The 26,562-nt window shown below is 36.5% G+C and overlaps 13 protein-coding genes across 13 annotated transcripts; 6 read left to right on the forward strand and 7 right to left on the reverse strand.

Annotated features, from left to right (window-relative positions):
• Positions 1-581: 581 nt before the first annotated feature.
• On the forward strand, positions 582-3,191 carry DCP2 (decapping enzyme complex catalytic subunit; the record flags this gene model as incomplete). Its single annotated transcript, XM_003959357.1, has 1 exon — positions 582-3,191. One exon carries the CDS (start codon positions 582-584, stop codon positions 3,189-3,191), a length of 2,610 nt encoding a protein of 869 aa, XP_003959406.1.
• A 170-nt stretch (positions 3,192-3,361) lies between these two features.
• Positions 3,362-4,765, reverse strand: NCS2 (Ncs2p; the record flags this gene model as incomplete). The annotated part of the gene is made up of 1 exon (XM_003959358.1): positions 3,362-4,765. The coding sequence occupies one exon, from the start codon at positions 4,763-4,765 to the stop codon at positions 3,362-3,364; it is 1,404 nt and encodes a 467-aa protein (XP_003959407.1).
• A 242-nt stretch (positions 4,766-5,007) lies between these two features.
• Positions 5,008-5,286, forward strand: MRP35 (mitochondrial 54S ribosomal protein bL35m; the record flags this gene model as incomplete). The annotated part of the gene is made up of 1 exon (XM_003959359.1): positions 5,008-5,286. One exon carries the CDS (start codon positions 5,008-5,010, stop codon positions 5,284-5,286), a length of 279 nt encoding a protein of 92 aa, XP_003959408.1.
• A 150-nt stretch (positions 5,287-5,436) lies between these two features.
• On the reverse strand, positions 5,437-8,394 carry NMA111 (Nma111p; the record flags this gene model as incomplete). The annotated part of the gene is made up of 1 exon (XM_003959360.1): positions 5,437-8,394. One exon carries the CDS (start codon positions 8,392-8,394, stop codon positions 5,437-5,439), a length of 2,958 nt encoding a protein of 985 aa, XP_003959409.1.
• Positions 8,395-8,634: 240 nt separating this feature from the next.
• Positions 8,635-10,050, reverse strand: NAF1 (RNA-binding snoRNP assembly protein; the record flags this gene model as incomplete). Its single annotated transcript, XM_003959361.1, has 1 exon — positions 8,635-10,050. One exon carries the CDS (start codon positions 10,048-10,050, stop codon positions 8,635-8,637), a length of 1,416 nt encoding a protein of 471 aa, XP_003959410.1.
• A 1,000-nt stretch (positions 10,051-11,050) lies between these two features.
• On the forward strand, positions 11,051-12,991 carry KAFR0J02120 (uncharacterized protein; the record flags this gene model as incomplete). The annotated part of the gene is made up of 1 exon (XM_003959362.1): positions 11,051-12,991. One exon carries the CDS (start codon positions 11,051-11,053, stop codon positions 12,989-12,991), a length of 1,941 nt encoding a protein of 646 aa, XP_003959411.1.
• Positions 12,992-13,877: 886 nt separating this feature from the next.
• Positions 13,878-15,767, forward strand: KAFR0J02130 (MCT family MFS transporter; the record flags this gene model as incomplete). The annotated part of the gene is made up of 1 exon (XM_003959363.1): positions 13,878-15,767. One exon carries the CDS (start codon positions 13,878-13,880, stop codon positions 15,765-15,767), a length of 1,890 nt encoding a protein of 629 aa, XP_003959412.1.
• Positions 15,768-16,047: 280 nt separating this feature from the next.
• SPC98 (Spc98p) lies at positions 16,048-18,612 on the reverse strand (the record flags this gene model as incomplete). The annotated part of the gene is made up of 1 exon (XM_003959364.1): positions 16,048-18,612. One exon carries the CDS (start codon positions 18,610-18,612, stop codon positions 16,048-16,050), a length of 2,565 nt encoding a protein of 854 aa, XP_003959413.1.
• A 286-nt stretch (positions 18,613-18,898) lies between these two features.
• On the reverse strand, positions 18,899-21,943 carry FAR11 (Far11p; the record flags this gene model as incomplete). Its single annotated transcript, XM_003959365.1, has 1 exon — positions 18,899-21,943. The coding sequence occupies one exon, from the start codon at positions 21,941-21,943 to the stop codon at positions 18,899-18,901; it is 3,045 nt and encodes a 1,014-aa protein (XP_003959414.1).
• Positions 21,944-22,283: 340 nt separating this feature from the next.
• On the forward strand, positions 22,284-22,889 carry LSM12 (Lsm12p; the record flags this gene model as incomplete). Its single annotated transcript, XM_003959366.1, has 1 exon — positions 22,284-22,889. The coding sequence occupies one exon, from the start codon at positions 22,284-22,286 to the stop codon at positions 22,887-22,889; it is 606 nt and encodes a 201-aa protein (XP_003959415.1).
• Positions 22,890-22,932: 43 nt separating this feature from the next.
• On the reverse strand, positions 22,933-24,126 carry TEP1 (putative phosphatidylinositol-3,4,5-trisphosphate 3-phosphatase; the record flags this gene model as incomplete). The annotated part of the gene is made up of 1 exon (XM_003959367.1): positions 22,933-24,126. One exon carries the CDS (start codon positions 24,124-24,126, stop codon positions 22,933-22,935), a length of 1,194 nt encoding a protein of 397 aa, XP_003959416.1.
• Positions 24,127-24,240: 114 nt separating this feature from the next.
• Positions 24,241-24,963, reverse strand: NRK1 (ribosylnicotinamide kinase; the record flags this gene model as incomplete). Its single annotated transcript, XM_003959368.1, has 1 exon — positions 24,241-24,963. The coding sequence occupies one exon, from the start codon at positions 24,961-24,963 to the stop codon at positions 24,241-24,243; it is 723 nt and encodes a 240-aa protein (XP_003959417.1).
• Positions 24,964-25,200: 237 nt separating this feature from the next.
• On the forward strand, positions 25,201-26,473 carry CPT1 (diacylglycerol cholinephosphotransferase; the record flags this gene model as incomplete). Its single annotated transcript, XM_003959369.1, has 2 exons — positions 25,201-25,250; positions 25,324-26,473. The coding sequence occupies 2 exons, from the start codon at positions 25,201-25,203 to the stop codon at positions 26,471-26,473; spliced, it is 1,200 nt and encodes a 399-aa protein (XP_003959418.1).
• Between the last annotated feature and the right edge of the window lie 89 nt (positions 26,474-26,562).

Here is a 26,562-nt window from a genome sequence, read left to right on the forward strand (position 1 = left end):
TTTATTTGTATCTAGATTCTAATAGACACTGCAAGAACGACACAAAGTTTGTCACGACTAAATGAGTTACTAAAGTTTCAGCAACAAGACGTACTGCTATACATAGCACTCTCGAGCAATCACATCTAAGATTATCACAGATAATAATATAAAGAACCTACATCTCATTTTGACAATGAACTGAGACTGAAGAGTTCATAACATACTTTTATCATTTAAATGGCAAATGATTTTATCATTAGGTGTGGCAAATAATGCCACAGTAAATGCCACAATGTGGCAAAAGGTAAAACCGGGTAGCGTTTCTCGGCCAACATTTTGAAATATTTTCTCATACACTCTGGGCTAGTTTTGCAGTCCTGACAACGCAGAGAAACAAAACACAAGGTTTTAACTCATAAGACTTTCAAGCAGTGTCTTTGTTAAAAGTGCTACCATAATATAAATATCAATATTTGTTCTTTTGGTAGAAAACTATAAGCTTTTTTTTTATTTTAGATACAATTGTTATTTTGTACAGCAATTTAGGTGATTAAATTTACGAACTTTCCTATTTTATCAAAACAAAGAAATATTAAAGAATGTCATTACCCCTACGACACAGCCTTGATAACGTAACTTCAATAGACAGAATAGTAGAAGATCTATTAGTGCGTTTTATCATCAATTGTCCTCCCGAAGATCTATCCAGTGTAGAAAGAGAATTATTCCATTTTGAAGAAGCCTCATGGTTCTATACAGATTTCATCAAATTGATGAATCCAAGTTTACCTTCCTTGAAGATTAAGTCATTATCTCAGTTTTTCATCAAATTATGTCCACTTATTTGGAAATGGGACATAAAAGTAGATGAGGCTTTACAAAAATTTTCTAAATACAAGAAGACCATCCCTGTCAGAGGTGCTGCTATATTTAATGAAAGTTTAAATAAGATTCTTTTAGTGAAAGGTACAGAATCTGATTCATGGTCGTTCCCAAGGGGAAAAATTTCAAAAGATGAAAGTGATTTAGATTGTTGTATTCGTGAAGTCAAAGAAGAAATTGGTTTCGATTTAACAGATTATATCGACGAGGATAAATTCGTTGAAAGAAGTATTTCAGGAAAGAATTACAAAATTTTCCTAATTAAAAATGTTTCGGAAGATTTTGTCTTCAAACCACAAGTTAGAAATGAAATTGATAAGATTCAATGGTTCGATTTCAAAAAAATTAATAAAATGGTCCATAAGAATTCCAATTCACATTCAAGCTCTTCCAATGGTATGAAGTTCTATCTAATTAACTCAATGATAAGACCGCTTTCAATGTGGTTGAGGAATCAGAAACAAGCTAAATCTGAGGATCAATCAAAACTTTATGCTGAAGAGCAACTCAAGTCCATTCTTGGATTGACTAAGAAGGAGGAAATTGACCCTGGAAGAGATTTATTGAACCTTTTACATTCTGCAGTACAAACTAACGGTACATCGAACAATAATCCTGTGGCAATGAATCCAATTCAAAATAATGAAGCTGCTCCTTTCCATGTTCCCCTTCCAATTGGTTTTCAACCTTTTGCTCCATTTCCGTTCGCCAATGGTAACATGCCTTTCAATATGCAATTCAACCCAATTCCTTTACAGTCACAAATCTTACAACATTCTTCCATACCTTTTACACAACCTATTATGCCACCCACGTCAAATCAACAAATTGAAACACCAAATATAACCTCTTTATCGAGACCATCATTGATTCCTATCAATCCAGAAAATAATCCTAAAGAATTGCTAAACCTTTTAAAATCCAAAAAAGAACCTAACAGTAGTTTAAGTGAACAATCTCCTAAAAGTGACAGTTCAAATATTTTATTAAATGTACTTCAAAGAAATTCTAAAAAGTCGTATAGCCCAGAATTTCAACCTGGAGAAGCTGTAATGACGAACGAAAATGAAAAGGAACAAGATTACGAAGAATTTGAAGAGAGTTCTTCGGAGGAAGAAGAAGCAGAAGATAATAATGATGAATTTGACGATTATGGTCTTCATAAAGAGGCCGAACCTTATTTCGGTGTATGGAAGAGATCTCCCCAACCTATGAAATCAAGATCCACGTCTCGTTTTGAAGATGAAGATAAATCACGCACTAATAAGAATTCATATAAGGATTTTGAAGAGGAGGAAAGAGAATTGAAAGAAAGTGTAGATAACTTGTCAGTTCATCATTATGACAGGGAGATTTTGAAAGAAAATGATTTTAAAGAGGGCGAAGTTCCTCACAATGACAACGTTTCTGACACCGTCAAGTCAATTGTCAATAGTACTCGATCTATAGGGTCTTTTAATAAAGAGGAATCACTGAATCCTAACTTTAACAATCCACCATTATCATTACCTAATGACCAAACATCCATGAATGGCATAAAACCTATGGATACCTCTTCTGCGAAAACTAAGAAGTTTAAAATTCTTAAAAGGGGTGAAAACCTTGAAGCTTTTGGAAACGCCTCAGCTCCAGATACTCCAAATGAGTCTTCCGCTTTATTATTAAACTTATTGAAGAAGCCTTCTGTTAACGCAAACGGACAGATATCTGAGCTGGCATATCAAGCTGCTTCTGACGACCATCAACAGGTTGGCTCGGCCAAAAGCACAGAAACATTTGTGCCATCAGTTGATAATATTTCTTTAGAGGTACCAACCCATTCAAATTCAAGTACCGAAAAAACCAATTCTACAAATACCGAGTTAATGAACATGTTAAGGAAGAACTCAAAACCTTCTTTGGATGACAAGAATAACATGAACGAAGTTGGTGCATTAAATGGACATGAACTTTTGAATATGTTGAAACATAACTCAAATGTTGAGGAACAGAAGTCTCCACAGAATGAACTACTTAATATTTTGAAAAAGAACTTCAGTCCCACGAAGAATACATCTATATCCAATGCCACCTCTGCTTCAGCAGGTACTGGAGCTAATCAATTTTCAAATTTGACCTCTTCTAATAGCATCAATACTAGTGGAAATGAATTACTGAGCTTATTAAAGAAAAGTTCATCATCGAATGAAAACCAGGAAGCGATCAATCAAAATAATGGAAATGATTTATTGAGAATGCTGCAAAAACGTTCCTCTAATACTCTTGATTTTTTTACTTCAGGAAATAATGTCCAAGATGGAAACCCAATGACCGACAATTTCTACTGAGCTTCGATACTGTTGGTATTATATTCAATATCATATACACATTGTCCACATATAAATATGTAAAAAATTAGTCTGCATAGTTTGGATATACCTACAAGAGGGATTTCCATATAAATGAATATAGATTTATTTAAACTATCTATGATACACGGAAAAGGCTGGTGATAAAATCAGTCATCTGAGTCACTATTCAATTGATATTCATTTAAAACCTCATTTAATTCTTTCTTGCCATGTTTTAACCACACAAGGTTTTTCTTTTTGATACTATTCAAATTTATTATACAACCATAACATAATGATGAATTTGATCCATTTTCCCAAGCAAGGTCCTTTAACTCAAAATATTCATTCATTTCAATACCAACTTTAGAATTTTTCCATTCGTTGTAAGCAAGTTGTTCTTCTTCAGTTTCTACAGGATGTCCCTTCAAAACAGCGATATCACTTAACCATTGAGATGGTTCAATATATATGATGCTATTACAAATGGAACACTTCTTGCAATCTTCTCTAATTTCTGGTGCTTTCAATTTATCACCGGTTCTTAGCACGGTAGCAATTATATTAGAGTACTCCATTTCGATATCAGTGAAATATTTTCTTACCAATTCATCGATAGTCATATTTTTCGGAAGCTTCATTACAGATTTTGAATCATCAAATTTCTCTGACTTGGCTAAGAGAAGAGTATCTTTTGCTTTATAATTGACTGTGAAGCTCTCTAAACCTGTAATGATACAGTATGCATCTGTTTCGGAAAGAAATATGTCTTTCAAAGCATATAAGTTTTTGAAATTGTCAGCATAATCTTCATCAAAAGACTCAGCGTCTAGTGCTCTAGCCACTTGAGAACCTCTTCCCTTGATTACTAATCCAATAATTTCATCAGCCAGTTTAGTCATGGAATGACCCCATAAAATAACTTTGGTATCTGGATGTTGATAAGTAAATTTCTTGACAACATGCTTTATTATCATCTTTATGAGATCTTCCTTTGTACTTCTATTTGGACAAGAACTTAAAAGACTCTTGACATTCTCCGCCTCGGTTATATTGTACTGAATACCTTTGGCAGTGTAATCAACGTGGTCTAAGACTATTTGCTGTAATTCAGAAGTATTCAAAAACGCATTTATGTCCAACAGATGGAAGGTAAAATGTTTCATTAATTCAGCATCAAACCTATCAAAGGCACATAGCTCGTTCCACTTGTCAGTATAGGTTTTACGTTGTTCGTCATCCATGTAGACAGTAATAACATGTACTTTGAACCCAGTTTTACCACGATGTTGTGAAATCTGATCTTTTAAGACCAGAGTAAGCACATCCAATGCGGCAATGCAGGAAGTTCCGAAATCAAAAGGCAACGCAACCTCTGATACACCACCATTAGGAGCGTCTTTATCATAGATGACTTTGAAACAATCACGGTAGTACTCATCGCCCATCATACGTTTTCTTTGTTTCAAACTGACGAACTTAACAAAACAGTCATTACAGAATGGTTCTTTACGGGATTGTACCGTAGCGTTTTTATCTTTACAACGCTTACAAAATACTGTAGCATCCATTCTTTCTCAAGTTACTTCCTTATAGTAAAACCTAGTCCTGTAATATATCGAGTTTAGACTTGCGATGAGCTTCGATATTTTATATTCAATTTTTTTTTTTTCATTTTTTTTCTGATATCAAGCAAACAAGACTTTTAAGCTTATTAATTATGAAAAGGAGCTCTAATAGTGACTTCACGGTGCTTCGGGAGAATTAAGAGTATCGGTCATACAAGCTGCGTTCTGGATCCAGAAGGGTAGGCATGTTGTTTAAGCCATTTTTCAGCGCACTTTTCACCATGGGGTCGTCTGTTGTTAGAAGAGAATCTCCGACCCTTATCATAGCTAGAAATCTGATGAAAACTCATAAAGGTACGGCTAAAAGATGGCGGAAGACAGCTAATGGGTTCAAAAGAGGCATTGCTGGAAGGAATCATGGGAATGGCGGGTGGTCCCGACGTTCTTTGAAGTGTTTGACCGGTAGGAAAACCGCAACTCCTTCTCAGGCCAAACGTTTGAAACGCTTACTCCCCTTTGGCTGATGGTTCTACTTCTGCCACCATGTAAATATTCCAATATGTCAAAAACAGTAGCGTAAAAGAGCTGGGCTCCGAAGATAAAAACGTCTATTAATTTATATAAAATTATTTTACAAAAGCGAATTATTCATTTCTCGTTGTTGTTGTTTTCTTTCATTTAGTAACCTTTTCCTCCGTCTTGTTATGTTCCAATTCGATCCATGCGTTAGTCATCTGATTCTTGGCCAGTTCAGCGGTTGGGAAGTAGTGATAATTTGTCTTTAGAGAAATAGCAAATGGGACATTATCAAATGTCATCAGTCTCATCTTACAATAGCTGTTATTTGGAATTTGTTTCACAGCAGTTAAAAATGACTCTAAATCGGGAGTTTCTACTTCATTGACATGTGTAATGAAATTCGTAGTGGAAATACCGTACTGGACAGCAGGTGATGATTCACCTCTGAAAGTACAGTAAACACCCTTAGGAACATCAATCATTGCCTGGCGCACAGCATGATGAGCTTCTTGTAATATACATCCTGCAAATATAACAATTCTACCCGTTTCTTTCACCACAATTGTTTTCACGTCCAAGTCAAGTATTTTCCCGTCACGTACCACTTTGAATCGTAGCACTGGGGATTCCTTCATATCTTCTAAAGACGTTATGACACCACTTAATTGGCCCATTTCTGTAACTAATTTATCATTAACAGATAAAATCACATCACCAGTTTGTAACCTCACAGTTTCAGTCGTGTATGAGACTCTGGTAACTGACATGAATTGCAGTCTGTTTTGGGATGCTTTTTCCATACGTTCAATCCATTCTTCAGGAACACCCCTGATTCTAGCATTTAAAACAGAAATAGAGCCGAAGCCAGCATCAACAATATTGACAACGGGCTTACCGCCTCGTTTAAGAATATCAATAGTTGCTCTGCAGTCTGTAATGTCCAAACCCATTAAATAAATCTTTTCCTTACTTTCTTGTCTTTCGCCAAGAAATGCTAACCATAAAGCCCTCACAGTGCCATCTTCATCAGTTAAAATACCAGAATTACACTTGGTACTGACATTGGAGTCTATTGAAATAGCTTCTAAATTGGTGGCTCTGTATCTTGGGATTATGTTACTAGGAATACTGACAGAAGAAATATCGGTGACGACAGTTTCAGAAGTCACCAATCTATTATTATGGGTGAAACCAACAAATTGAGCTTTATCACCTCTTTTCATTCTCTTGTCAGATAGTTTTGCAGAAATTGTATCAGCCTTCACCAAAGATGGATCATATTTGACAATCACATAGTTTTGAGTTGGATGTAAAAATTCAACAGTAGCTGGAAGAACGACAGAGTCTGCGATAGTGACAAAACAATCCAAACAATCATGTGGCACAACTCTTCTGGATACTATAACATAACCGTTGTCCGCATCAATAATCAAACCAGAAGCCTTAAAAGACTCGGCTGGAAGAGAATCTAATGGAACAGTAGCGATTGAACTTACCATACAAAGAGAATGGGACAGGTTAGCTATATTGGCATTGCTCGTTGGGATATCTATAAATTTGGCACTGTGAGACAGTAAAGATTCAGGAGAGAGAGGTTCAGCAACATTCTTGTAATCCCAGATACCTGTAACGTCATTTCTTTCATAAATTCTAAATTCGTTACACCAGTGACGATCAATATAAATAGAAGTGACATTTGGAGAATGTTGATCCGTGAGGTGATGGTAACGTACAGTGACTCTCTTACGATCAGGAATTGTCTTCATGATTTCTATGAATGTATTTAAATCTGGTGTTTCCTTATTATCTATGGTATCAATGATCCAACCAACTTTCTCCTTATTATCGAAATTAAAGGAACCGGACGCACTACTGACAAATACACCCTTCACTGGTAACGCATAACATCTAGCCATTTGATAGGATAATTCATTAAAAGTAGCACCACAAACTTCTACGAAACGACTTGGGGTAATTGCATGAAGATCGCCAACGTTACACTTAATTGTATGATCAACACCACCACGCTGAATTAATATATTAACCTCTTTTCCCACGCTATTATCAAAAATATCATCAACTTGAACAAATGAAGAAATATTTTCACCATTGATAGATATCAGAGTATCACCTTCTTTAATTAGTTGATCCCCAGGTCCTTCCCTTAGAATAGTTTCTGCTACAAGTAAACCAATATTTTCTGGGAAGAGCTTGCGCGCAAGGGCTTCTCTATCGGAAGTTAAACCTAGTCTTCTACATTCGTCATACGGCTTTAGGAGCCACTGTACTTGGATTGTACCTCTAGTAATAGGTTTATCCGCCTGCACGCATTGTAGTGCCCTTAGTACTCTATTTAGAGGTAAGAAGAAGTCAGTAGAAGCTTCGGTAGAACCACCAGCTTGTAAAGCAACTACGTAACCGTCAATATTCACAACAGGAGACCCACTTGAACCACCAGATGCCGATGCGGCAGCCTGAATATATGAGGTGTTGAAATCATTATATGTCAACTCACCATAATCCGGAGCATTCCTGTCTAATCTACTGATAAATCCAGAAAGGATACTTAATTTCTCACCGGCATCATTACCTACCACTCTAATCTCAGAACCAATTTTAGCCAAAGATGGTTTCAATTCTAAAGCTTGAATCTTCGCATATCTTATCTTTTTTGGGTCAAATTTTAAGAAGCCAAAATCATGTACTGGATCTCTATATATTGGAATAACGTCACATTCTTCGTGATTATCAAAGACCACGTACCCTACAAAAGGACCTGGTCCAACAACGTGTCTGTTAGTCAATATAATACCAAGTTCAGAGTCCACCACGAATCCTGTAGCTTCTGAAACTAATGCAGGTTCACAATCAAAGGGAGTTACCTGAGCAAAATGAATAGACACAACCGACTTTACCACTGAAGAAATAGTATCTTGCCATTTCAAATAGTTCTCAGAATCTTGTATAGTACCAACGGTATCTATTTGAATGTGATTTTCATCGTCGGAATAACTCATTTCGTCTTCTAAGACATCACTCACTTGTCTTTGCTTTTTGATGGTGTCATATCCTCTTTCATCCACGCTACTACGCTTCTTCTTATCGACTGTCATTATGACCAAAGAGTCAGTTTGGATTTCTATCGAAGCATTCGAAACTACGTAAATATAATGATGGACTTTTCAATCTAAAAAGCTCATCGGAAACTTTTGATATTCAAAAAATTTTCAGAACCTCGTTATTAACGATTCCATTATATAAGAACTGAGATGAGCTTCATATATGAGATAAACTTGTAGATTAATGATTGGAATGTTCATCGAAGATATATACATGCATATTTAGAAGCTGGTTTAATATGGGGGAGCGTCATTGTGGGGAGGTTGGCTCCCGGTGGGATGGTTGTGCTGTTGTGACTGCTGCTGTTGCTGTTGCATTAACAGTTGATGTAGTTGGTATACTTGCTGCAAGTTTTGTTGTTGCTGCTGCGGTTGAGGTAGTGGTGGTTGCAGTCCGTTGTACTGACCGTGGGGAGGTAGCGATTGACCCATGTGAGGAGGTTGATTTGGAAAGTGTTGTTGGTATGGATATTGAGGTTGTGGAGGAATGAACTGGTTTGCCATAGGCATTGGTTGTTGGCCATATGGATTATTGAATTGATGCAGTGGTTGTTGAAATGGCGGCATTGGCATGGATTGTTGCTGGTATGCATTATATGCTGGCTGTTGCAATGCTGGATGATTATTGGACGAGTGTTGGTAAGTTTCTTGTTGTCTATTTGGAATTTGGTTACGATGCGTTTGATTTGATTCACGATTATTACGTGACTTATAACCATGGGACACCATGCCCATCGGAGGTTTTATTTGAGGGAGGTTAGAACTGTTATTCCATGAAGCTTTAGGTTTCTTAGCCTGCGATTCAACATTCTTACTGCTGGAACCAGTATTTTTTTTTCTTTTCTTATCAGCCTTTTTCTTCTTTTTAAATAAAGCCTCCTGTTCATCATCAGAGAACTCTTGTTCTTCTTCAGGTAGTTCCTCATCAAAATTATTAGAAGCATCTGTACCTTTGAAACGTTTTAATTCAAAAGTGTCCACCCATGTAGCGTCAGCTACAACAATATATACCTTTTTGCCGGTATTTTCTTCGACCAGCTTTTTAATGTCAGTTCTTGAAGATTTGAAACTGACACGATAGAATGGATTTTGTAATGGACCAAATACTTCGCTTAAAGTTCCTATAACGTTACGATCTTCCAAACAGAATATTGATCCTTCCTTTAAGACCCTCCTTTCACCAGACATATTGGAATGGATAATGACATTATTCTCAAAGAGTGACTGAATGGAACCGGCTTCTGAAATATTAGTGTTAGGATCCACTTTATAATCATCAGGTATCTCAATAAGGGGCTCTTCAGTCAATTCGTGCTTGGACCTGATAGGACCAGATGCGCCAGCCTCTTCTTCTTCTTCTTCTTCCTCTTCTTCATCGCCCTCAACTTCCTGGTCACCCTCTACTTCAGAGTCGTCGTCACTACTCGACTGTTCTTCGCTAGAATCATCACTGCTCTCATCGGTCCCACTTGAGGAATCGACCCTCTCCTCGCTGTCTTCGGATAAAACTTGTTTGGAATCTGCGATGACCTTTCCAGATTCGCTATCACTATCACTAATCTCATCAACGTCAATATCATCCTTCGGAAGCTCCAAATTTAAAACCTCATTTTTATTCTGTAATGCTTGACTAAATAGATCCTCAGACATTTCAAACAACGATATATTGCAGACGGTTGTCAGGTTTAATATGTGCCAGATCTAGTACTAATATGCCTAACATATAGTCAGAAAATTTGCGATGAGCTTCAAAAATTGAAATTTTTATTCGCACGGTATCACCCGGTTTTTGTGGCTTTTGTCGAAGGAGTCTGTGGCATTGACAGACGAGAGAGTGTGGCATTACAACAGGAAGAGAACAGCACAACCAGAAGAGATCCATAATAGGAGCACATTCGTATGCCTTTCTTGGTGGAACACCACGGGATATGGTCTCATATTAATCGTTCTGCATTGTGAAAAGTGCCAAGGAAACATTTGTATGGGAGCCTCATCTTATGACACAGACAGAAAAAGTCAGTGTGCAACTCAAGCTTCTTCTCCAATACGTAAAATTGTCTCCAATACGAATTGTTCCCTATGTTCTTCATTATATCTGCAACACTAAGAATTTCTCCCAGCTAGAATAGCAGAATGTATGGAACTTATTCCGTCGCTCCAAGAAATGCTCTGCCGTTAGTAACGAGAGCTACACAAGATTCAGTAAAACCAGTTTGAAAGGCAATCCAGTGTCCCAATTAGAAACTGGAACTATATTCCACATAGAACAAAGCATAGTACTATTAAGGAACACTTGATGATATTTTCTTTGCTCGAGGTACAGATGGTCGAGCAATCCTCTGGACGGAACACTGGCCGGACTCGAAGGCCAAAACAGATCTCCACACTCCCATTGCAATTGGCCGCCGGACGCCGCCAATTGCACTTCTGTTCATCTTGTCATCAGCCACAGGGCTCATCTTCGTTTTGAGTAATTAAATGTGACTAAGCAGGGTTCCCGGTTAAAAAAATTTGGTGATTTCTGTAACCAGGGCAAGATGCTCCAATTATTATAAAGTTACTGGAAGCTGGTGAAGGAGATCGATGCTGTAACAGTATTTTTCTCTTCATATACTGATATATTTAATTTGCGGGCATATATAGGAACGTAATGGTTTCTACAGTGTCATCTATTACTAGCAATTCTAGTTCATCTTCAGGCACCAGGAGTATTTACACGGAGGACATCGATTCAGTGGTCTCTGAAAATAATCATAATGATGACACACTCATAGTGATTAATAATGATAATAGTCACGTTACAAGAATAAGGACTAACCATTCGATGGTTTCAAAAACATCATCTTTGGCCAGAACGATTACAAAAACTGCGAGTCAGCTCAGGCACGCATTACAGGACGATAACAAACAGGATATATCAAATTCACAAAATGTAGAAGATGTATTACGATATAGATTTGATGTAGGTGATGCGCTTAGACTACATTCTAATGAAGAACAAGGAACTAGCGAAATTGCCGTTGGAGATGCGAGACAACTGCGACATACCAAAGAAGAAGGGCAAAGTGAGTCTGATTTAGAAAATCTGTCCACTCACGATGACAAGGAAATTGGTGAAACCATAACAAAAGTCTTTACAAATAAGTCTACAGGTCAAGTCGAATTACCTCCCGATAAGGGTTATGCCTGGGTCATTGTATTTGCGACATGGTTAATGATGTTCAATACATGGGGATGTAATTCAGCTTTCGGGGTGTTCCTGGCTCATTTCTTAAGTACCGACTCTTACCCTGGCGCTACTAAGTATGATTATGCGTTAATTGCAGGGTTGACCGTGGGAATAGGTCAAGGGTTTTCTCCAATTGCAGTGCTTCTATCGAGAATATTCGGTATGAAGCAAGTAATGTTTATTGGATCCATACTTTATCTAGCGGCTAATATCTTGGCTTCTTTTACCACTAAATTATGGCAACTTTATGTCACTCAAGGTTTTCTTGTGGGCCTTTCAATTGCGTTAAATTTTGCTCCAGGAAATACTCTACTTGCTGGTTGGTTTCTAAAGAAACGTGCTGTAGCTCTGGGTATTTCTTTCTTTGGAACTGGTGCTGGTGGTGTCGTGTTTGGTTTAGCCTCTAATAAGATGATTCAAGATGACGGTAATGCCAGAAGGTGCTATAGAATGCTAGCAATTGTAACAACGGTATGTCTTTGGATTTCCATAGCTCTAGTGAAGCACCCGAAACCTGTGAAACCTACGGGAATCAGATCCATGAAAGCAGTCAAGCGTGAATTCAGTATCTTGTTTTCATGGAAGATCATGACCTCCGCAACAGTGTTACTAATTGCTACATGGTTTATGTTAGCCATCTTAGGATACAATATTATGGTTTTTACTATGGCCGCATATGCAGAATCCAGGGGCATGACAGCACATCAGGGTTCTTCATTGACGGCAATTTTAAATGGTGCTCAATCGATAGGTAGACCACTGATGGGTCTAATGGGGGACAGGTACGGAAGAGCAAATATCACGATTACATTGACATGTGTTTTGACGATATATATGTTTGCATTCTGGATTCCAGCTCATACGTACGTCCAGTTGATTTTTTTCAATATATTAGTTGGTCTCTGTATTGGTGTTGCCAATGTGATGAATACAGCACTAATTGCAGACATGGTTGAGCCTGAAGATTTCTTGGGATCCTGGTCATTTGTTAATTTCTTCGGTGGGCCCTTCTTATTGGTGGCTGAATTGATTGCTCAAGCGTTAACAGATGCAAAATTGAAGAATAATCCTTACTTACATGCACAAATATTTACAGGATGCTGTTTCTTCTCGGCATTGCTTCTAATTATGGTGCTAAGGGAAAGGGCTGTCCGAAAGAAACTTGCGGCAAGACAGATCGAGAATGATAAACATTTGAGAGATTTTGAAGAAGATAACAAAGAAAATATTGATGATGATGATGCTGATGATGATGATACTGACCTAGATGTTTTGAAAGAGAGGAAAGTCAAATATGACTACATCTTAGGCACAGGAAAAAAGAAGTATTTTGCAAGGATGGCCTATCCCATTAAAGTTTAGTTACGTATCTTCGCCACTATATATTGATAACTATCTTTAAAAAGAATTTGTATATGTATCGATAATACCTGAGGTTTTTTACTGTAGTTTGTGTCCAGTATAATAACGGATTGAAAGATGTGTGGCATTTCAGTTGTCAATTTTAGGAAATCTCCTACATGTTACATTGCCACACTCCGAGGTCCCATCGCCAAGTGGTAATTTTCCCTGAAAGCGGCGCGGGCGAAAAGGTAAACCATAATTCTGCCAAGACTAGAGTTTCCCAAGAAAATCCCGCAGAGATCCGGTACGAGTTCAATTTTAAAGAAGCTCGACTGAATAGTGCCTGTGGCATCCCTAATTAGTGACAATTAGTGATGCAAGCAGAATTATTCGTTTTACAGGTTCAATAAACGACTTCAGACTTCAGCGATGTACTACGTTACCGTCGGAAGTAGTATTGACCTAATAGAGTGAGCCATTTTATCGCACATCATTCTCTGCGGTCGGGGTCGTCGTTGTGGCTAGTGAGCGCATTACATCAATACCAGCACATATACCTTTGCTTCGTGAATACCGGCCCACCATTTAACTCGAAATTTGGTTATGGCATTTGGAAGTCAGCATAACCTACTCTTCCGGGTAATGCCAAGACCTCTATTGTTTTTTTTTCAATTGCTTTTTTTCTTTTGTTTTTGCTCGAACATTTCTTTTTTCGTCTTAAAAAAGAAGCATTTCTCACCTTCCCGAGAACTGCCGTGTATTACCGTAAAGCAGGCAAAATAGCGCAGTTGCCTGCAGGAATCTTGTGAGATCACATGGATATATATATATATGAATATATATATATAACGAGTAGTCAGTCATTGAATTGAGCTTCATCTTGTAAACAATATCGCAAGTGACTATGTCGTCAAGGTCGAGTATACACTCTTCAGTTACATCCATATCCGATGAAGTAGATTCGCTTGAATCACATCAATTCCAGCCAGCAAGGTCTATGGATAATATCAGACCAATAACACCCAATTCAACCGGTTCAACCGGTTCACTACAGTCAAAAGCACCATCCCTAGCAAAGACAATTTCTAAAAGGTTTAACGAATTGAAGGAAGCTGTTAGGGATGACAATCAACAGACTGATGATAAATACGAAAATTTAGAAGATATATTAGTATCTAGATTTGATGTAGGTGATGCCATTAGATTACGCGAGAATGAAAGAGAACTACAAAACGAAGCGCTCGATTCAAATGAGCCTTCTAGTGAATTTCCTTCTACTAAAGAAGAACCACAAACAGACTCGGATTTAGAAAAGACTTCTAATGACTTGTCTCAGTTAGGTGAAACTATTAAGAAAGTCTACACTAATATTTCAACAGGTAAAGTAGAATTGCCCCCTGACAAAGGCTATGCGTGGGTCGTCGTATTCTCGGTATGGCTCGTCATGTTCAATACCTGGGGTTGTAATTCAGCCTTCGGTATCTTCTTATCTCACTATCTTTCTTCAGACACTTATCCTGGAGCAAGTAAGTATGATTATGCTTTAATTGCGGGTTTAACTGCAGCTTTAGGCCAAGGTTTGGCCCCAATAGCAATGTACTTCGTAAGAATTTTCGGAATGAAGCCAGTTATGGGAGTAGGTACGATCTTCCTATTAGCTGGTTTCCTCTTGGCATCTTTCAATAATAAACTATGGCAACTATATTGCTGTCAAGGTCTATTGGTAGGAGCTTCCATTGCATTCTTATTTACCCCTGCAACTACAGTTTTACCTGGTTGGTTTTTGAAAAAAAGAGCTCTAGCAACTGGTATTTCTTTGTTTGGTACAGGCGCTGGTGGTGTCACATATGCATTATCTTCAAACAAACTGATTCAACAATATGGTAACACAGACTGGTGTTTCCGTATGTTAGCTATTTGTACTACTACATGTGCAATTATCGCAACAATTTTGATTAGACAACGTAAACCAGTGAAACCTGTAGGCCTTTCTAAAACTGCCATGATTGATGAATTCAAATATCTTTTCCAGTGGAGAGTCATGAAACAGCCTATGGTTATACTCATCGCATTATGGTTCGCTCTAGCTCTGTTTGCATATAATTTAATGATTTTTACTTTGTCATCATATGCCAGAGCTCGTGGATTATCTGCTCATCAAGCTACTTCTTTGACAGCCATTTTGAATGGTTCTCAAGCTCTGGGTAGACCAATTATGGGTCTGTCAGGTGACAGGTTAGGAAGAACAAACGTTACAATTGTTCTCACCTGTCTTCTAACCATTTATATGTTTGCATTTTGGATTCCAGCATCTACCTACGTCCAATTGATTTTCTTCTCCATCCTAGTCGGTGTATGTGTTGGTGTTGCTAACGTTATGAGTACCGTTTTAACCGCAGATTTGGTTCCACAGGATGATTTCCTTGCTGCTTGGTGTTTCGTCAACTACTTTTGCGCACCGCTATTATTAGTCTGTGAAGTCATTGCACAAGCTTTAACCACTAATGACAAACACAATCCATATTTACACACACAAATATTTGCTGGTTGTTGTTTTTTCGGTGCCCTTTTACTAGTCATGGCCCTTAGGGAACGTGCTGTGTATACGAAACTATCAGCACGTCAAAAGGCTACTCTCGAGAGGTTGTCTGATAGAAATGATTCTGATTCCATTGAAGAAGACGAAGAAATAGATTGGGACCTATTAGAGAAAAGGAAACTGAAATATGACTTTTTGTTGGGTGCAGGTGTTCAAAGATATTTTGCCAGGTTATGCTACCCTATGAAAGTCTAAAGATGTCGATGACATTAAAATTCGCATTTTGTTGTCTCAACTTTACGCTTTTCATTGTTTTTATTATTTTATCATCATTTGCATTTTGGTTTTAATAGTTAAAACTTTTATTTTATTCTTCCCTTAGACACTAACATATTTTAATCATATACAATTTTTAGTTTAATTACATAATTCACGTAGCTTTTTCAAAGAGGCTGATAATATCATGAAATATAATATAACTTTCTTTTTTATGAATTATATAGAAGTGGGTATTGAGTAATATTACAAATGCAAACTAGCGCAGCATTCTTGCGAATCTATTTAAACTCTCATCATTATCATTTTTCAAATCATATATGAAATAATAGGCAAAATGCTCAAAGTTTTTATGACAATTGATCAATTCGGTTGAGATAGAGTTGAATTGGGCGATTAAATCATTTAACTCCTCATTATTTTGTAAATTCAGCTGTAATAATATAGAATGTGCAATGCTATTAAGGTTGGAGTAAGAAAGAATAAAGTTTGAAATTTCATGCAAAATAATGAGGACTGTTTTGGCATATGACTGCCCTGTCTTGAAACCACGAGTATCTGATGAGAGTAATCTATGTGATAATATGTTGTTCAAAAAAGTATTATGCGTTTCTTCTATTTGATCGATATTGAGATATTCCTCCTCATCTAAACTTGTGTACTTCCTTGTAATTGAAGAATCATTGCTAAAAGTATTGGATATGACGTTTTTATTGGGCCTTAGCATGTACTTCAGTACAACCAACCCAGTAGATGTCTTTGTAGTCTCCATAGAAGCCTTACCTTTATATTTCTCACTTAGTTTAAGTTTTTCATCCAAGTCATCAAAGGCTTTTTCTATAATAAAGAGAAGATAATACGATTCTATCTTATAATTGAATTGTTGTAATTGTGATCTTAATATGGAGAATTTCGATAACTTAAGAAGCAAATCTCTCGCAAGGGGACTATGTAGAGAAAACTTTTTAAAGGATCTTATCAGTTCTTTTGACCTTAACATTTCGTTGTTGTAAAAGAAATCATTTCTTTTAAATTTCCACAAAAAATTGAATATTCTCAGATACTCTTTCCTCCCAGTGTCACGGTTAACGTTCAGCACCACAGATAAAGGTTCGTGTACAATGTATTCTAGTGTGAAAACATCCCATCCCAAAGATCCATGTGTTAAATTTAAGACTCTTGCATCCAGTCTGTTTATTAAGGAGTTATTATCGGAGCGATTTATCCAATTTCTGAATGATGATTGTTGTACAGCATCTTGTAGAATTCTAGATGAAGTGTAGCTAGTTAAAGCAGAAGAGGGCTCATTTAATATATCTTTTCCTTTCAATATAATCATATCAATAAGATCATTCTTACCCATTAAAAGAATATTTTTCAGCATGTGAATCGTTTCTGTGAAATAAAATTTCTTTCGAAGGATTTCATTTGTAAACCTGACGACTTCGGTATATTGTTCCCTAATTATGGTATAGAATTCTGGGATGAAGTCAGGTGATGATAAGTTTTGGTATTTTAAACTGTATCTTTTCGTGAAATCATTAGACCATTGTAATTCATTACAGTATTTTGTGATAAAGATGTATGTTTTACCTATCATGTAAACTTTTCTGGTCATTTCAATAGGAAAGAACGATAAGTTTTTACTTTCAACAAGTTTGTATGGAATGTAAGTGTTGGTGGAATTTTCTTCCTCTGTCACTTTTTCAATAAAAAATTCATTGAAAGTTGTTGTCTCTAATTTACCCAAAAGCAACCAACTAGTCAAATACTCAAAATACAATGACAAAAGAGATTCGTACAGATTTTTAGAGACAGCTCTTATGGAGGGATCTCCATGTGACTTGTTTGAATAGAAGTTTGACAAATACTTGTCACCTGTTATGTTTTCAAATTGGTTGAGGGTTCTATAATATAATCTGAGTGTATTGATGGATTCAGACAGCTCTAAATATAACGCTTTCAATGTTGTGGCTTTCCCTGAGTTAAATAATGTATTAATGAATCCAGTATAATTATTCAAATTTTTTTCTACTTCCATGAGCAAAGCTTTTTTCATTGGTGATATTTGATCAATATCTTTCCTGTAATTTTCAATATCTTGGCTCAATGACTTATAGATTAGACCAGCTTCGAAAATCAAATGTAAAATTCCACTATCAGCATTCGGAATGTTATAAGGTATCTTTATAGAGTCATTTTCAAAAGGAAACATGTCAGATTCTATACCCAAAAGTGTATATGAGATGTTTCTCAAGATTTCTTCCTCAGGTACCATTTTTCTGTAGAAAGGAACTACCAGATTCCTCAATGGTTGTCCATTATTATTTATGTGGTTTCCACGATGATTTGTGTAGTGTGAAGATACCATGGATCTCCTATCAGATAATCTGTCCATAGTTTCGAATGAATCTGAAAATATGCTCGGTACTCCAATAGGGACATTAAAGTCATTATAGGAATCTAAATTATCCTTATTTAGAAAGTAAGAGTTGGGTCTTTGATATAAGTTCCTTGGGGATTGTAAGAGTTCTTGCAATTTAACGTAGGCTGTCGAAAGATACCGATCCATTTCCTCTGTATCACGTAGTTGCGCTGCACGAAATATTGTATCTTCAAATCTGTCCCATAAACTTTCACTTTGCGGATTTAGAGGTATAAGTCTTTTTATTTTGTATAGTAGGGATTCTAACTGAGCGATAGTTCGTGTTGGAGATTGTAACATTTGAAGGAGCTCATTGGAAACCAGACGCAATTGGTCATCTGCTATACTTTGCGGAGCCACTAATTCCATCATGAAATACAGCTTATCCTTCAAACTCATAGCCGAAAAAAAGAAGTTTATGTCCCTACCAGCTGTGAAGTATGGAGTGCAATGAAATATGAATTTCTCTTTCGAAACACTCTTTCTTGAAGATACCTTCAATTTGCCAACTTCATCTATCGATACATGTATTTGTTTACTTTCTTCGGGAAACGCCAAAATCTCTTATGTACGCCATTACCCGGAAACACGATCTTGTACTACTAAGCTTTAATAATGGCAAGCTACCAGGACACTTCAGTTCAGAATGCTGAGGTTCGCTAGTTATTGAAGAGCTATATATAGTCTATTGATATACAACATTCCCTACTTCTTTTCTGATTAAATCAGACGCAGAGGTTGAGCGTTTGCTGTAGCCGAGATCTTCCATGGACAGCTCGTAATGATTGAAATTATAGAATTGAACCAACGCCCTTAGTGCAATCTCTTGTCCACACGCATCGTTCAGTTCACGTGGTATATCCTTACCTGTAACCCAATTATCCATCAATTCCAATTTTTCATAAAGATAAACACCTGAAATCAAATCCATATGTTCCGATTTCCACTTCTTATTCTTAAAAGGGGTCAATTCTTTGACTATCTTCAACATAGGATGATAGATATCTAGGTTAAAGATCCTATAGTACTTTTTGAAAAGAAATCCGATAGAGAGCGGCAGGGTTTTCAATCTGTGTATCTTATTTCCCGTTATCTTCCTGAGAATTTTAAGACTGTATGCAAATGAAGAAAGTATGTGATTGCTAGAAGTTAATGGAGGAGAAGAGATGGATCCTTTGTATGTGGCATTGAATTTAGCGCACTCAGTCCAACATGAATGGTTTACCGTGATGGTCTTATTGAAGACTCGATCCACATACCCTTCTGAGTACTTGGCTAGTAGAGATGTGCATATGTTGACATAACGAGAGTCGTATATTAAAATGGAGAGTTGCTCAAACTTTAATATATGATTCAATTTCAACCACTTTAATAGTAGATATAATGTGCCCGCAGATGCCCTGAGTGACAATTCTTTGGCTCTCATTATTTCCAATTGTGGTTTTAATGACTCTATAGATGCCTCTAATAGTTCTGTTCGATCTTCATTAAGAGCTTCATCGTTTAACTTGTAATCGATATTGCTCAAATTTGATTCCATAGTTTGAAGAAGAACGAAGATTAGAGAATTGAGGCTTGGTAAGCAATTCTGGTAAAAAGAACCAATTCGTTTCATAATTTGCAAATATTCCACCTCTTTATCATCTTCAATAGACAAATAAGATTTAGTTTTAGCCTCATTCCTAGACCATCCACGCTCTTTCAACATGAATATATCTCGTTCCTCCCAAAGTTGCTTTGTACTTAATTTAATCTCTAAATTTTCAGCCAAGATCTTAGAGGCTTCTTCAACACTATACGGGACAAAAACATCATTATTTTTATTTTTTGCATCAGATTTTAAATTATCTTGGTCAGTAGATGGAAACTTTTCACTCAAATCATCATCTTCTTCATCATCTGAAGGATAAAGATAAGGGTATGCCATATTTGTTTGGAAAGATTTTCGTGCCTTTAAAGAACTTTCACCAAAGGTGCCACGACCGGCTAAATCTGGCGATTGTGGTGGAGATGGGGCTGGCGTCGCAATATGTACCTCCGGGATAGCCAAAGTTAGGTTCATGGAACTTTTGGATTTCGACCTAGGAATCTCAAGAAATTGAGATAATGAGTTTGAATTATCACCTTGCCTGGGTAAATCTTGTTCTGGTAACTCATATTCTGGAAACCTTGACCTGATGTCCTCTCTAAATGCTAGATATTGTAATGGAGAAACTGATAGGTTTGCATTAAAACGGCTATCCTTGGAGTAAATCAGATTGTTATGACTGTATACGCTAGCTTTTGTGCGATTGTAAACCTTTTCATCTCCAAATTGCAGAAGAAGTAACTTAAACAGTAATGAGATCATGTTCCTAATTCGCATTGATAGCCTGCTATGCCAACGCCATTGTTCTATGTACTTTACTAAAAAGGATAAAATTTCAGATCGTTCAAAGGCCCCGATAATTTTGTCAACTTCAGTTTTTTTGGTATCTCTCTTTTCTATTGCAACAGTGGTAACAAAATAAAGTATTGTACTTGAATAATAGAATAAAGTTGTGTTTCTTTTCAGGTTAGTCTCGTCATCTTTGCAGGCCATAGCAAGTTCTTTAAAAGTTTCGATAATTGCATCTAAATTATCGCAAAGGAGTAAATTGTTACGTCGTATGTAAGATAACTGTTCAACCATATTATTGCAAGATGCAAAAGTTCCCATCGAGATGTAAGCTAAGGATAAAAGGCTTGATGACTGTTCATTGGATAAGTTTTTTATTAGATTGTCAATTTGTAACTTTGCATAAGTCATATTATTCAAAAACTCTTCCACATTTCCACCCATATGTTCAAATTCTGTTTTAATTTCTGAAAAGTAGGTATAATCGGATGAAGTGAACCATTCAGGTAGTTCGTCCTGTAAGTTACGGAAGTATTTCAATGACCAAGAGAGTTGAGATTTTGATGTAGAAGTAGTGCTTGCATCCGTATCTAGTTCAGCGAGGCGTTTTTCAAGTTTCTTCTGGAAATCTTCACCCATAGGTATGTTGTAGTCCTCTGGATGTGATTCTTGCTCCTTCTGATTTTGATTAGACCTATCTCGAAAGAGTCTTTTTATGTCATTTTTTTTGATATTATTATGATTTGTCGTAACAGGTTTTGATGGCTTAGTTTTAGAAATATCGTTCATAGAAATTGGACCGTCAATTTCGTCCACATTCGCAAACTCCTCATCTTCTTCATCTTCATCTCCACTGAGGTCCTGTTGATCAGCATCCTCTTCTTCCATGTGTTCAGGAGATTGTGGTATCTGAGAAATTGGACCCCTACCCAGCTCGTTTTCAATGCTGTTCATGCCCTTTTCCCTCATGTTATAACTCATTGGCTCGGGACTTAAAAAACGAGGTGATAATCTATCATTTTTCGATATTTCATCCTTGAGCCCAAGAACTGGGCTACTCACTCCAATTTTCAATTTGTTCCTCAACATACTGTCTAAATCCTGCAAAAGATGTGTCTGCTCTTGTCTCTGTTCCTTTGCTTCTTCATCATCATCATCATCATCATCATCATCTTGTTCGCCATTGTAGGCATCTCTTCGACCGGGCCTCGATATATCTGCATTGGTGTCATCAGCGAATTTCGGCACTCTTTTCTTACCGTTTGTACGTGTCTCCAGACTTTCCAGAGACCCAGATCGAGCTACTGGTTCTATAGAAATCGATCTGTGATTACCTGCATTGTTGTAATTCATATTACTTTGGTAACTTCACTTATGAGACAGCTAAAATCCCCCCGGAAAAGATTAAATAAGCTAAATTCAGTCCCCTCTTTAATGATGACCTTTATTTCAGTCCTCCTCCGCTTCTTGTTGCTGATTTCTTCCTTTAAGATAGGTGTGTGCAACCTTAAGTTTTCTGAAATTTGATCAAAGCTGATTTTTCTACCGAGATACTACAACATCGATCTTTTGAAAAAAGATCGATGTAACATATTATAAGACGATTGAACTGTTGTGAGTAGCCACACCTTTTATTAGTGTTTACGAACAGTGAATTTGGTGAGATTATTGCTGATTAGAGGCCAGAATACGAATGAGCATTAGTTTAGAGCAAGTAATTGGTTTCAGAGTGAAGATAACTAATGTTTTAGACGAAGTTACAGAAGGTAAAATATATTCGTTTAACTCTTCTAATAACACGATAACTCTGCAGACTACGCCGATATCAAGGAAGAAAACTCAACATTCCAATCTACATGACTTCAAGATCATTAAGTGCTCTTTTATCAAGGATTTGACTGTCTTGAACACCGAAAAGCCTTCGTTCAATCTGTTTAGAAAACAGTTTATTAAACCTTCTTTCACTAACGTTGAGAGGATCGAGGCAATGTTAAGAGATAGCCTCAATGGCGCAAATAAAACAGCTAGTAATAGTAGTAAAGTATCTCCTGAATGTCAGATGATACTATCTGCAATTAAAAAAACGATATCTGGCACAAGACTGGATGAAGAGGGCAATATTATTGTTCTTGATGCCTTAAAAATCATTTCTCCATACAAACCTGAAAATATTGTGAAATTGAATAAGCATTTAGATGACGACTCACTTTTTTTAGTAGAAAAAATTGTAGGAGCTACCTGGAACAGACATCACCATACTTATGACAAAAACGAGGAAGATGGTAGAAAAGGTGGTTAATAATACATACGTACACGTCGATATAATAGAAGTATATAAAAGTTCATAGCTTGCGTACAACAATTTGAACTGTATCAAATACCTTTATTCCTTTATATGGACCACCCATTGGGCCATCTAATTTATCCCATGATAAATTTATTTGGTAGTTACGCTTATCTTCACAATGAGAGTCCTCTTTTTCAATGAAACGCATAAATTCGAGGTAAAAATTCAGCCAGCATTTAGCATATACAACTTCTTTTCCAACAATCTTGGTGATTTTACTATCGATTAAAAGTATACCGAATTCTAATTTAATATCATCATTGTATTCGATAATAGCATTTTCAGAATGATTGATATTTCGAGATAGTAAATCATTGATATTAAAATTAAGCATTTCAATCAATCCATCTCTATTTTTATTGTAACATTTGAATTTTATCTTGGGACAATACGATTTGGGAAGTAACTCAAAGAATGGAGAGACAAAATGAATACTCAAAATTTCATATCGATGTTTATTGAATCTCAAGACTTCTTTCTGCGCTGCTGCGTCTAGAGATAAGAACAGCTCGTGATATTTCAAGTATCGCAATTGCGACCTAATTGTCACACCTTTGCTCACTCCAGGTTTAAATCTACTATTCATAAAATTTCTACAACTATCTTCGACTGAGTAGTGCGAATATTTCATCATATATGCAACAGATATGGTTCCGCATCTGCCTTTACCCATTTTACAATGTAAAATTGCCACATTTTTATCGTTTCTCATTAGATATCTGTGTATATCGTCAATGATTTCTTGAAGTAGATAAAATGGTGGAGATGAATGGTCTAGCCATCCAATACGCTTTGGAAATTTGCCTGAAAAATCGTGAACGGTTGAGGCTACATTTTCCATCGTCTGGTAATTTAATGGATCAAGCGTGTTGGTATGTTTTGATGTTAGGTAGTAAAACTCTTTGTCAGAATAATCTAAAACGCTCTTTTCAACTTTAAAGTTGTATAATTTCCAATTTTTTGGACCATGGTTTACATTCATGAACTCAATTAGATCCATTAAGTTGTTTCTATAAATCAGTTTGGGATATTTAACCACTGGATATGAACAAACAATCAAATTTGGTAAAATGTATGAAATATCCAATTCAAAGCCCAAATCATTTTTATATTTATTTATTGGAGAGGAAATCAAAGATTTTAAAAACGTTCCAGCAAATAATGGCCTCTTATCGTCAAATCTGTTCATATCTGGCCATTCACTGGAAGTGCCATGTACTGAGGATAGTGGTCCTTGGATTATTAAAATATGCGACAAGACCTTTTACTTTGTGACATTAGTACCATGAAAATTCTATAGTGGTCACAAATCAGATACACGCGATACAAGTTCATTGCAAACCCACTCTAAAGAAGTCTGTATGGGGGTTGTATCGTCATTATTGAACGCTAGAATACCATCTGCAGTAGCTGGGTTTAATGCGGCTTCCACATCGTTGTTGATGAAAAATTGCTGATGCGCTTCTTTATAACCATGGTAGACAAATTCATCAAAATAGTATGGAGGATCTGTCCAGAATGAATCCAGAGTTTGATAGCCTTTTCTAGAGGCTCTCCTTCTCTTCAGGACATCGTAGGAAGCTCTTATCAAAAGTTTTAGATCAAATTTTGATCTGACAGATGCATGATTGAATAGCATGAATCCATCAACAATTACAATTTTGTAGTTCTTGGAAACCATCTTACGGTACTTCTCTTTCAAAGAACCAAGAAAGTCAGCCTCAATTTGAAATTTGCTTGGATCATCCACATTGTTATTATGAATCAATTTTAAGGATACCGATCCCGTTCTCTTGATACTGTCTAATTCTTTTTCAAAGGCATCAAAATCCAATGCACCAGCACAGTCCCAATCCTGAATACCGTATTTATCATTCATGGGAATCGCTTCGTCGTGTTTATAGAAATCATCCTGATGGATCAAGACACAGTCAGGTATCAAAGTGGCTGTTAATTTTGCAATTGTAGTCTTCCCACTAGAAGAACACCCTCCTAAAGCAACCAATATCACTTTCTGATCAGGCATACTATACTAGTTCTCGAACAAATTGCGTGAATCCTCTTCTATCAATGACCAGCTCCAGCAATAGCTGCGATTAACTCTTTCATCTGAAAATTGAATACTTCTTTTAGAATGTGAAAAGTTCTCGAAGATTATGCCGAATATCAATTATCAACTTTGAAAAAAAAGAGACGTCCAGAAGTTTACGTAAAGAAGTTAAAGTATATAGCATCGGACTGAGAGAGCAAGCCAGTAGGAATAATGGGTTTCTTCATACCACAACAGAACCTCAATAATTTGAAACACTACAAGTATGTTTTTTTGTGGGCAAGACCACAATCGTTACTGTTATGATCATTACTAACCATAAGAACCTTAAATTAGATATCAAAGTGAAGACCATTCGCTGCTGAGTAATAGTATCCTAAGACCCTTTTGGAGAAAATTTGCTAAGATATTCCCCTTATGGATGGCACCAAATCTGGTCACTTTATCTGGGTTAGGATTCATTATTATCAATGTGCTTACCGTACTATATTATGATCCATTTCTAAATCAGAGTTCTCCACGTTGGACCTATTTGTCCTATGCAGTAGGTTTATTCCTTTATCAGACATTTGACGCATGCGATGGTATTCATGCACGTCAGACGGGGCAATCGGGTCCATTAGGTGAGTTGTTTGATCACTGCATTGACTCCATTAATACAACCTTGTCTCTATTTCCCTTCTGTTCATGTATCGGTATGGGATATGGCGTCACTTTTGTTTTAGTTCAGTTCATGTGTCTTTGTAACTTTTACCTAAGTACATGGGAAGAGTATCACACTCATAAGTTATATTTAAGTGAATTTTGTGGCCCCGTCGAAGGTATTATAATGGTTGTTATCTTGTTCCTTCTATCTGCCATATTAGGGCCACAAACCGTATGGCATACAAAATTATTTGATCTCAAAGTAAACGAGACAACTGCATTTAGCATTGAGACCTACCATGTCATGTTGATTTCTTCTGGAGTAGCATTGTTGTTCAATATTTTCACAGCCACCAAGAATGTTAGTGATTATTACATGGAACATAACAAAGCTCTTGAATCAAATGGTAGAAATGAAAAGGAATCTGTAGAGGATGATATTGCAAAGGCTTTGGATGGATTAACCCCATTCTTCCTTTACTTCATTTCAGTTTTCTCTTTAGTTCTAGTTGAATCTAGTTTTGTCTCATTATCCTTCATCCTGTCCATTGGTCTTAGCGTTGCATTTGTAGTAGGAAGAATCATAGTGGGCCACTTAACTATGCAATCATTTCCAATGGTTAACCCCCCAATGGTGGTTCCATCCGTTCAATTAGTATTATATTTGATCCTAGTCAAATTCATGGATTACGATAAGTTGGAGGTGATATTTAGTCTATGTTGGTTAGGATTTGGTTTCAGCTTAGGGATTCATTTCATGTTTATCAATGAAATTCTCTACGAGTTCACAAATTACTTGGACGTCTACGCATTATCTATAAAGCATCCAAAGAAATTGTAAGGTTTTTTCTGTAGTAAATGCTATACTATCATATAAATTGTTAAAAAAAAACTTGCTATATTTTATATACAGGATTATACATAAGCAGG

This window comes from Kazachstania africana, chromosome 10 (assembly GCF_000304475.1).
Source record: "Kazachstania africana CBS 2517 chromosome 10, complete genome".
Classification (NCBI taxonomy): domain Eukaryota; kingdom Fungi; phylum Ascomycota; class Saccharomycetes; order Saccharomycetales; family Saccharomycetaceae; genus Kazachstania; species Kazachstania africana.